A 12,082-nucleotide genomic window follows, 5' to 3' on the forward strand; every position below is an offset into this window, starting at 1 on the left:
TCCCAGTCAGCGGTGGCAGCAGCAGCAGGTGGTCAGCCCTTGGGGTGTTTGTGGCTCACTCAGGCCCCCTGGCCCCAATAACTCAGGCCCCCTGGCCCTGGCCCTGGCCCCACTAGGGCAAATTAGACTCCCCCCAGTCTCAGCAGTGGTCTTTTCCAACCTTTCACCCCCCTTTCGGTCCTGCACAACTTCAGGCCAGCGGTCTCCAGCAATGGTCCCCTCTGGACTTACTTGCACCCCACATCAGGTCCCCAAACTTAGCCCAACTCTGGAAGCCTCCCTTGGTCCCCCACACTCAGCCTTTCCCCAGGCCTCAGCCTTACACACAGCCCATCCTGGGGCTCTGGATCCCTCATTCATTGGGTCCCCAAGAAGCTCCTCCACCCCTTTAGTTCCTTCCCAAACCTCCAAACTGCTGCAGGCTGCACTCTCCTTGCTGGCTTCCAGAGCTATCGCAATCCTGCTCAGTAAATATCTCCTCAGCAGCTCCCCATATTCTTACTTACTCCGGGCCTCGGTTTATACACAGTCTAATTTCCACCCTATTCCTGGATCAGATGACTCCACAAATCAGCTGGCCACACCAGCAGGCTGCTTCTCCGGCAAGGTCCCTAATTGCCTTCCTACTGCACCTTCAGCCCACCTCAGCCATAGCCTGTCTGCTCTTAAAGTAGCAGGAACTCCAAGCATCCTGTTACAGTTACATATTGGGAAATGTTTTCCAACTATGAACATAGTTAAATACTGGAACAGAATGTCTAGAGAGTTTGTGAAATTTCTGTCTAATCTTTATTTAAAAACTTCCAATGACAAACAGTTGTCTAGGATGATTTAAACAGGGATGATCCTGCCTTGAGTAGGGGATTTAACTAGATGACCTGGTTCAGCTCCCTTCCACCTCCCTCCTTCCCCCACCCTTTTTTTTAAAATGATTCTATGCATTTGTCCAATTTAAAACAGACTTTCGCAAATTCTGCTAAGTATTACTCATCCAATGAAACATCTGGAAAATACACACGGCCCCTCTCCCAACCCAACAAACACAAGCAAAACCACACAGAACGGGAAGAAGGCAATCTGAATTACCCTGTTGAAAGATAATCTTCACTTGTCATGAATCATTCTGGATCCAAAGCTTAATATACCCTACATATACCAACTCTAACTATAATATCCTGAATAGATGCATTCATAACAGCAACAGAAATAATTCACTAAAAGTAAATTCACTTACCATACAGGTACGGGAATTTTCTCCTATGAATGAATCTCTTAGCACCTGAGTAAGTTTGCTTGCTCTGAATGGAGTATGAGGTTTGTTTCGGCCTAAGGCTCTGATGCACTCCTGAAAGAATAAGCAAATCAACATTTATTCAGCTCGTGACCAAGACAAAAAAAAACCCTATTTTGACAGACATGTAAGTTATATACAGGTGTTATGAGCATTGAGTATGTTGCTCTTCTATAAGCCGCTAGGAATCACAACGCTTAACAGATGGTGCCTCAAGCCCCAAAGAAATCCAATTATAGCAGTTGGTCATACCTAGAAAGTATCATCTTAAGAACTCTCACGGTGACACAGAACAGAAGCTAAGGAGTGCAGCATGGTGCATTCTGTCTAATTCTTAAAATGGTTGAGGCATTTCTAGTAAGACTGTTCCAGGAAAAAACAGACTTGTTAAGGGGAAAGAACAACAGATTTTTCTACAAATCAGTGTTACAATGCATTTAAGGTCCCCTCTACAGGTTGCATTTATGCCACAATGAATATGTTAATTATGGCATAAATGAGAAGGGTGCCCATGCACCCAATTTAAGGTGCCATTAAATGGCAAACCAACCATAAAATTGTTCTACACGTATAATATGGCTGAGTTGTATGGCATCATAAACTGAAAGTGTGTATGAGCCTACAATCAGTGTGGTTGGGCTGACAATTGGCTGATTGTCAGCTTGGGCCAGGGACCACACTAGGGTCTGGAACTGGCCCCAAGGAGGTCCCTGCAAGGCCAACAATCAGCTGAATAAATTATATACACTGCAGTTTGAACCACTATATACAATGTACATCCACCTGCAGTTTGGGTCAAGAACTTTAACACATTAATTAGAATCTATTTCAGCTGACTGCCAGCCCCAACAGAGACCACACTGGGGTCATTTCCGGACCCTGGTGCAGTCCCTGGCCAAACTGATGGTTGGCCACAATCCTAGACCTGTGGGCATCCAGCTTTCAAATTGCCAATGCAAGTTATGATCCTGGGCTCCATCTGCACTGACAAGCAGGACGTGATTGGAATCTAATTCCCAATCCCAAAATTGAGCCTCTTACCATGCATGTGGAGCATGGCAGGAGCCACAATTGTTGGGATCAGGGATTAGATCTCATGGTGCATTTACATGAATGTCCACCAGGGACCTAAGTGCAAGTAGTCCAGGGGTAGGCAAAATGTGGCCCGCCAGGACATTCTATCCGGCCCGCAGGGCCCCTAAAAAATTTAGAAAATTAATATTTATCTGCCCCTGGCTGCCTGTCATGCGGCCCTTGATGGCTTGCCAAAACTCAGTAAGTGTCCCCCTGCCCAAAATAATTGCCCGCCCCTGGTGTAGTCAGTTTCTCTGATGGCAATTTAATTTTAATTAGGATTCTTCAATTTATTAATTATTTGTGCACCTAATGCTAAGCAGACAGTAAAATCACACTTATTCAATTTTGAAGAGGATGGAGCAAAGACACTGCCAGTTTTTGTATAGAAAATTTCAAGACTTACTTTTGGCCATACTATCCAGCAAAAGGGGCAAAAAAGCAACAACTCCATTTCCTTTAAGACATTAGAAAATAAATTATGGCTCCCAGAAAAAAGACACTGTTCAGACATTTAAAAGCCGAGGCTGACAATAGCATGCGACTTGCAGATCTGTACAAGAGCACTACAGACTTTTCTTCACAAAATAAACTTAATTGGAAATAGATTACAATTAAAATGTCAAAGTTTTTAACTCAAACTACAATATTCGGGGAAACTGATAAAAGAGGACTAGTTTAATCTGAGACAGAGAAGTGTCAGAGTTTTAAAACACTGTACAGTTATTTAGAAATTCTGAAGTTCTTCCTTTGTTGTTTTCTCTATATAATTAATGGAATTCAAGAGAGACAACCAGTAGCACATTACTATAATTAGAGAAAGAAAAAAAATGAAATTGAACTCAAAATGTGTAGATATTGTTTCCTGAATCCTAGCTATTTCTGAAACATCAAATAAATAAATAAAAACAGATTTTACTAATTACATTTGAGAATGAATGATACAAACAATATGATATTGCTGATGTTATTTACTTTGATACTAAATGCACCATAAATCTCAATTTTGATGCATCCTTCAATTTTGTGCTGCCTCTGTATTTTCAGCATGCTGTAGACTATTGTAACAATATTACCTCCTGGGGCTTTTGTCAAGAGAAAACACCTCATGTAATTATGTGTGCATATCAGGGTTGAAAGGATAGGAAAGATGACCACCGTTTTGAAGCGAAACAATGGGTAACATGGCTTTATGCATGCAAAACACTGGCTTTGGTCAGAAAAGCAGTTCTTTAAAGAAGGAAACCTAGGAGCAGACTCCTGGTGACAGAGATTCAAAAGCACCATTTCCCCCAAAAGGCAGACTAAATGATTTGCTTGCTTCAGATCACAATTTCTGCACGCAAAAAGTGCAAACACATGAGTCACATATTTATCTGAAAGCACCAGAAATAGAGGATTACTATATATACTAGCTAAAGTACTGCCATATTCAAGTAACGCATTTTAATTTAGCCCTTTAGCTCTTGTTTAGCATTTTTTCTTTTATTCTTCTGCAAGTTGTTGAACTTACTTGCAGATAGAAGTGACACTGATTTATATGCATGGTAAAAAAACCAATACACAGGCCAACATTTCAAAACCTGAATGTCTAAAGTTAGACACATAAATGCCACAAAATCATTTATACTACACCACCATATTGTACATGATGTCTGCAGCAAGTTTCAACTGGTTAACTGCTAAGTGTTCTCTTAGGCATTTAGAAGAACAATTTGCCAAAATGTTATATGCCATATCATTTTGACCAGTAAGTTGTTGATTTCTGCCTGTATAAAAACTCATTTTATTAGAGGTTTTTCTTATATGAAGAAGAGTTCTACCTGTTCAAATGCAATTGAAGGCAATTTTACTTACCTTGAGCGCTAAAAGGCTCTTGTTAATTTCTGCACCTTCCAGTCGCGTTTGCCTATCTGCACTTGAAGTATCTGCTCCTCTTTCATTTCCAGCCAGGTCAATCAAAGAAAATTTACCATGTAGTTTGCCTTTCCTTCTGAGAATAATCTGAAATACTGCATGGCTCCGAGATGAATGTGCATTTGCAGAAGTCTGACCAGATGTTCTTTAATAATAAAGGGAGGTAGGAGGGGAAGAAGAATTTAAATATTATTTAGCACACATGAAGGACCATTCACATTAAGTATATTATTCTCAGGGGATAATAGATTCAGGACAGTGACCTGTATCTTCTTTTATGCATGGTTAGTGCCAGCATATTGCTAATTTTGAGTTCTGAAGTGCCCACAATGATCTATAAACTGTATAATATACATAAATTTCCCCATCTTTTTATACAGGAGAGAGAACAGTATTCAAATGTCATCTTCCACACAACCTCATAAACTACACATCACGTTTCATTTAAACTGCATCTTAGAAGCAATACTTTTACCTACTAAGAGACCAACCATTAATGCAAAAGACTATTTTTAAAAACAAAGTGTGGACTTTAACAAATTAAAATATTTATAGTATGGAAGCTGTGTCACATAATATAAATGTATACTGGCTTTAAAACTAAAGAATCTGGCAGTATTCCAGAAAATTAATAATGTGAAGTTAAAACAGTAAGCTGATTACATAAATACATACAACTCATACCCCACAAAAAAATCAGTTCTTGGTTCCTCGTGGCAGATGCATACAAGCTAAAACAAGAAGTAAGCAAAATTCCCACAACAGCCAATGTCCTCACGGAAAAAAACTGCACTCGAGTAGAAAGCTAAGGCTTTGAATAAACAAAGACACCCACTTGTAATAAAATTACAGTTTTCTAGAGCTTATTGTGAAGAATCAAATTAAAAACCGCATATACCTGCAGCTGTTGCCTATTTCAATAAGCTTTAAAACATCTTCAACACATTTGACCTCCCGTTCCTGCAATCCCACAACCTGGACTTGCTGTTTACCATCCTCCAACACTCTTAATTTGGTCTTTCTGTTCAACAAGTCAAAAACCTGGGAAGAAACATATACAGAGTTATAGCAAGGAATTTTTAGAAGATATTTATATATTCTAATTTTGTTTGAAAAACAGGCAGAAAATCCAACCAGACATGATTAGAAGACAGATGTTAAGTCCATATGAAATGAAATTTTAATATAGAGAAAATTCTGTTCTGTTTACAACCATTTATCTTTACAGAGTATATTCTCTCTCAAATCAAATACTTGCACTTACCTTACCACTGTAAATCTCAAAAAACGTTGCATATACTTGAAGTTCTAACTTCTTATAATTTGGTTTCTTTAGCATTAAAAAGACATCCCGAGCTGTGAATAAATTTTCAAATACAAAAATCCAGTTATGTGTTTTCATCTAGTGGAGACCCATTGAACACACAATTGTCTGTCTTATGTATTACAGCTATACTTGGTAGGACCAGAATCAGAGTCAATCAGGCTTTCATTATAAGCCCATCTTTTTTAAAAGTCAGCTTATCTACCATAATAATAATTTATTTTGCAGTGAAAACTAGAAAACTTTTCTGAAATACAGAATAGTCCATAAATCTGAAGCTCAACTCTGCAGTTATTTGTATTCTCAAGTACACATTTGTATTCTCATATTTGTATTTCTTAGATATATCACTATATGCTAAACTCAAACTTTACATGTTTAAAAGCTTTCTTTGATGCCAACGCCTCTCTATCATATTGTAATATATATGGGTACTTATATTCATTACAATGTATACCTCAGGAGTACAAAAATCTAGCATTTTCTACAATTTTACAGAAAAGTGCAGAGGACCACTTACTTACCAGCAAGTGCATAAATTCCTTTAGAACAATCTTGGTTCTTTCCTGAAAAGTCACCACCCATAGTCTAAGTAAAGAAAATAAAAATAAAAAGCAAAACCACAATTTGTATAAACTAATCTGATTAAAAGAATAATACTGTGATACTGTTATTAAGTTTAAAAGAAATGCTTACATGGGTTTTTCCGCTGCCAGTTTGTCCATATGCAAAACATGTGGCCATGCCCCTTTCAAATATGGTTTCCACTAATGGTCGAGCTGTAAACCTTAACAAAAAAATCCCCCCAAAAACCCAAAAAACAAGTTTTCATCATCTGTAGCCACATTAAAAGTTAGTAAGTTCAACAAATTCAGAATTGTAAATACAGTATTTTTTGCTCATCACAAGTTCATTTTCCTTCTAACCATTTTCTGAATCTCTGTTCTCAAAGTTGTTTTTAGAATTTTTTTCAGACAGAAAAAAACTATTTAAATCAAAGGAAACAGCTTTATTTAAGCATACTATAATTTCTGGAAAACTATTCAGTTCAAGATGCAACAAGAGAGACTTAGGTTTTCTGTCTTCAAACTAGTATTTGGACAGAAATTTTAGAAGGGAGAAGACTCTGTAAGCTCCTCAACCCACTAAGGACCTCTGCAACTCACTAGCAGGCATTTCTGAGACCAACAGACATACCATAATATATGACTATCTTTGTGTTTTGCAATCTCTTCTATAACAAATCAGACACAAGACCACAGCACTATTCCCATTATCAGAAGAAATTTAAGAATAGCTGTAGATGAAAATTAAACATTTACAGTGGAATTGACTTTCAGGAAAAGAAAAGTTACTATTAAGTGAGTATTAAAGATACAGATAGCCATCTGCCCTCAAATACAAGTACAAAGATTTTTTAGGAATAAGTTAAGGAAACAGAACTGTTCTGGAGATGCCCTATATGTTTTGGAGATGTCATGGAAATTCTGAAGTCATAGGGAAAAAAAACTGTTTTTTCCCCATGGGCGGGGAGGAAACGGGGAATGGAAATTTTGGGGAGAATTGAAATACATGCAATATTTATTTTCATATCTATCTACATTTACTTTACTATTGTACATACATAAAATATATTATGTATAACTTAATTAGCACATAAAATTGTAATGCTTGGTATATTTATGAAATTTAAAAGTATAAATGCCTTATTATTATTTGAATAAAAAACTAAGACATTTAAAATAATTATTTGTAATTATCGTTACAAATGGAGCTGCAAGTTGCTAAGGTACTTAAGCATATCTTAGTTTTTGCCAGTTCATGAGAACTAGGAAAAAATAAAAGTTGAAAATAGAAACCATCAGCATTGTAGTACAAAAGGAAGTCTTTATTATTAAAGACTTGAAAGGCAAGCCATATGAGGAAAAGCTGAGGGACTTGGGCCTCTTCAGCCTAAAAAAGATAAGGCTGAGAGAGGACTTGGTAGCAGCTTACATCAGGGGAATACACCAAGGACTTGGTGAACAACTGTTCACCAGGGCACCCTTGCGTAAAATCAGGAATAATGGCCTGTAAGACCATTTCAGGCTTAACACTAGGAAAAACTTCTTCACAGTCAGGGTGTCCAGACTGTGGAATAAGCTCCCTCCAGAGGTGCTGCAATCACCTATCCTGGAAATCTTCAAGAGGAGACAGGCAGTCACCACACTGGGGTCACCTGACCCCAGTTGTCTTTCTTGCTTAGTGCGGGGGGCTGGACCCAATGATCTTGGAAAGTCCCTTCCAATCTGAGAATCTATAAATTATCTGGATTTAAAAAGTCTCCTCCATAGGTCTCCTCCAAGTCAGCACTCTCCAGAAACAGAAGAAACTCATATTTTTTGAAAAAGTGCTCAGAAAAAAACATCCCTTTAAGGCTGGAGACAAAATTCAGCATGTGAAAAACTCATGTGTCATTTAAACAATCAAATATATTGCTGAAAATATCAGCATTGCAAGTTTCATTATCTAATCAGAGTCACGCAGTTTCTCAAAGATCAATATTTTCTGAATCTGAAACTTCATTTTTATCTCCATGAACTTTGGAAACCTGAAGGTTTGCATGGATTGAAACAAGCATCTCTACTCTTTCACATGTTAGTTTATTTCTGGATTTGGTGTGCGTATTTCCAAACAGATCAGTTTCTTTCACATGCTGCAGAAGATGGAGGAATCTGAAGCCATCGAAAAGCAAGTGGAGTCAGAGGCTGTGTTGTACAAAGGCCACCATGTTGCAGGAGGAATATGCTTGGTAGAGTCCCAGATTGCACTCCTGGACCAAATACCTGATCACATTCTGTATTCTGCAACATCTGAAAGTACCTTGCCAACATCAAGTCCTAAGTGTGTTGCTTGTTTTGTAATCCAGTCAAATGCAGTAGCAATGCTATTATCACTAACATTTCTACCTTTAAATCTTGGATCCCAAAGATTTGCAGCAGCATGAACTGGCTGGCAATAAAATTCCTCCCGCCTGTGAATGAAGTCGTTCATTTTTCCTTCTTCCATACTTTTAAGTGGAGATATACTTACATTGTCAAATACTGTCGATTATATCTGGGCCACTAGGTAAGCAATGTCTGACAAAAGACACTGTCTGATTCAAATGCTGCAGCTGGACCCAGAAGACATCCTCAAGTACAGTGTTCCTTACACTTCAGACTACTTTAAAATCTTCAGTCACTGTTTCTTGAAGAGCTTCTTTGTTTTTTAGTAAACTTTCAAATGGGATCTCCACTCCACCCCATCTAGTTTTACTACAAAATTTGAGCATCACCATTTTATTCTTCCCATTCTTTTCTTCCTGCTTCTTCTTAAAGATTGCAGCTACAATGCAAGTAGATTTTACATATTTTATCATTTCTACTGCTCTATTATAGATCTTTTGCAGTGGGTCCAACTTCATAAAATCATTAAGCAGCAAATTTAGGCCATAGGAAGCACACCCTATTGCAGTAATATGTGGACATTTGTTCATTATGATTTCCTGTGCTGCTTTCATATTACTTGCACTGCCAGTCAGCAAAGCAAATACTTTACCACTCCCAATCTTCTATAGGACTTCACATATTTTATTACTGATATACTCTGCAGTATGTCTGTTTTCTCCTGTTTCAATGCTTTTATAAAAAACTGGTTGAGGTGTTATTACAAAGTTTATGATTCCTTCTCCCCGTACATTTATCCAGCCATCAGTAAGTACTGCAAGACAGAGTGCTTCATTGATTTTTTCATGCACAGATTGCATTACTCTGACTCCAGGAGAGGCTTGCTCAAAGAATGTCTGCTGGGTGAATGGTACGATGGTCTTTATGATTTAAATGCTGCCTGGCAAGGTGCATTTTCAATGATTGATACTGGTGTCCCAGAAGCATACATTGCTCTTGCAAGAACTTGGTCATTTTTTTCTTGCTCTTCAGGTGTCATCTCGTCTAGAAATGAAGTTATTGGGAGTCTTTTGGATACAGCTAGTTGAGATATCTGTTTACCTGATGGTGTTGACTGGACAACACTTTGTAATGCTGATGTTACAGAAGAACCAGGAGGACTACCGGATCAAGAATGTTTCCAAGTGCTACTTCCACTGTTATCCTGATCTACCTTACTCACTGATGAAGGATATTTTTATGTCTGCAGGACACTTCATATATGCAAGGATATGTTTGGTCATCCTGGTAGCATTTGGAAATGCATATTTAATTTGATAGTATTTGCAAAACACAGGGGGGGGTTTCAGAATGACTTGTAGTTGTAGTGTTGAAATGCTTCCATATGTTAGAAGATGGTCGCACCATGTTGCTGAGGGAAAAAAAGAAGAAATACGTAATTTGGTAGTTCGTTACATATATAAATACAAAGTTAGAGCATATGAAAAATGTAGTAATTGATGGAGTTCCCCAGTAAGATCGCTGTAAACAACCCCTTCCCTCAGACCTCATCTCACTACTAAGTTAAGGGTAGAGGGTGATTTGCTCAGAAAGCATCAGATTGATACAAACTCCATTATGAATAACAAATTAAGAAAATATACTAACTGAAAATACAGTTTAACATACTGAACTCAAAATACATTGACACTCTTACCTTTCAGTAAATAAGAAGTCTGCTTTCTGCTGCTGTGTGTTGCTAGATGCAGTTTGTTAGGTACTTCTCTGGATCTCGGGGTCATGGGGTCCAGGAGGCGGCAGGTTCCATTCCACCACCAACATCTTTAGGTTTCTTTTTCCTCTGAGGCTTTGCTACCCACAATAGGACTTTAGCAGTAAGCTGTTTGTTTCCCTGTAGTAGGGAACTCCAGTGTCCACTCCCAGTCCTTTGAGGGGAGAGGTGACCAGGTTGAGGGGCCTAGTCAGGACTCAGGAGGAAAACAGATTACGCTACTTCAACCAAACTCTAGATCAAAGGTCAGAGGAAGGAAGGCTGCAGGCAGTGCAGAAATATACAAGCAAAGGTGGCCCTGGATCCTTCCTTCCTCTTACTGTGCAGATGGCAGCACCCTTTCAGGGAAGAAATGCATCTTGGATTTGAGAGCTGTGTCATGTCTACCATGTAAAGGAATTGTAATACTCTAATACTGTAGACTGTCTTGCATAAAAAATCTTCATACTATATAGTTATTAGAAATAATTTTAAGGGAGTAAAGGGAAGATATAATAAACAATATTTGAAAAAAACTTTTCTTAAAAAGAATTTCATTCACCACTCTAAAAGAAAATATTTCATAAGAGGTTTGTTTGGGTTTTTTTAAGTTTTTCCCAAAATTTCCAATTTTTCCATTGGAAAAAAAGCAGAAGTCCTTGGAAAAGAACAGGGAAGGAAAAAAAAAACAAAACAGTTTTCTAAATTTTTCAGTTTTTTTTCCCCAGGCCTTCACATCTCTAACACTGACCTCCTACAGAAAACAGGCCACAGGTCTCTTCGAATTAATCCCTGTACCAAATAGCCTACTGTTCCCCATTGTTAAACTTACAAAAACAAAAGATGCAACTCTCCACCTTCTCAACTGAGCATAAAATTCATCTTTAACTAGGGCCAGGGAAAAATTCTTGTAAAACTCTTGTAAACGAAACAGAAAGTATCATCATGCCACTTTATAAATCTATGGTGCATCCACACGTCCAACACTGTGCGCCCCACACCTCAAAAAGGATATAAAAGAACTAGAGAAGGGCAACAAGGATGATTAGTGATATGGAAGGGCTTCTATACAAGAAGAGACTGAAGAGGCTAGGCCTATTCAGTTTAGAAAAGAAATGTTTGAGAGGGAACATGATAATGATTTACAAAATAATGGCAAAGAGAAAGCAAATAGGGATGTGTTTATTTACTCTCTCAATACAAGAATTAGGAGTTATAAAATGAGACTAGCAGGTAGGAAGTTTAAAACTAACAAAAGGATGGTTCTCTTTCACATAGCATGTAATTAAAGTGTGGAACTCACTGCTAGGTGTTGTGGAAGCTGACATTTAGCTAGATTCAAAAAGGGATTAGACAAATTCTTGGAGGAAAGGGACATCAGCAGCTACTGAGTATGGGAGTTAGAGATACAGCCTCTGAATCAGAACTTCCTAGACCTTAAATGCTACAACTACAAGCAAGAGAGGCACAGAGGGAAAAACCCTGGTCATACCCAGTTCACTGTCCCTTTCATCATCCATTCTCTGCCACTGTGTGACACAAGACACTGAGGAAGATGGACCCATGGTCTTGTAGCAGAAAGCCCCTTTTCCTCTTGCCTACAGTTGCTCTCCCCTCTTTGGATATGTTTCTCTTTTTCTACCTTTTCTTCCTTCCTCTCTCTTTCACTTTAAGATAAGGAATTGTGTTTTAAAATTTGTGTGTGCGCATTTTGTATCTCCCCTTGTATTTTGGTATTTTTATCTACTTGTGTGCCATGGCATTTGTAGCTTATATTTTATACTCCTCACCTTTCAACT

General features: G+C 38.1%; 1 protein-coding gene across 6 annotated transcripts in view; it reads right to left on the bottom strand.

The window, feature by feature from the left end:
• KIF2A (kinesin family member 2A) overlaps window positions 1-12,082 on the bottom strand; it is a 103,814-nt gene that overhangs the window by 33,435 nt on the left and 58,297 nt on the right. For all 6 annotated transcript variants that reach the window (XM_025204008.1, XM_025204013.1, XM_025204014.1 and 3 more), the window contains 6 exons: window positions 6,303-6,393; window positions 6,131-6,194; window positions 5,547-5,638; window positions 5,181-5,323; window positions 4,223-4,427; window positions 1,235-1,345 (listed from right to left, as the gene is read on the bottom strand). In XM_025204008.1, coding sequence (XP_025059793.1) covers window positions 1,235-1,345; window positions 4,223-4,427; window positions 5,181-5,323; window positions 5,547-5,638; window positions 6,131-6,194; window positions 6,303-6,393 — 706 coding nt within the window. The remainder of the gene's footprint in view (window positions 1-1,234; window positions 1,346-4,222; window positions 4,428-5,180; window positions 5,324-5,546; window positions 5,639-6,130; window positions 6,195-6,302; window positions 6,394-12,082) is intronic.

Source organism: Alligator sinensis, unplaced genomic scaffold, assembly GCF_000455745.1.
Source record: "Alligator sinensis unplaced genomic scaffold, ASM45574v1 scaffold862_1, whole genome shotgun sequence".
Taxonomy (NCBI): domain Eukaryota; kingdom Metazoa; phylum Chordata; order Crocodylia; family Alligatoridae; genus Alligator; species Alligator sinensis.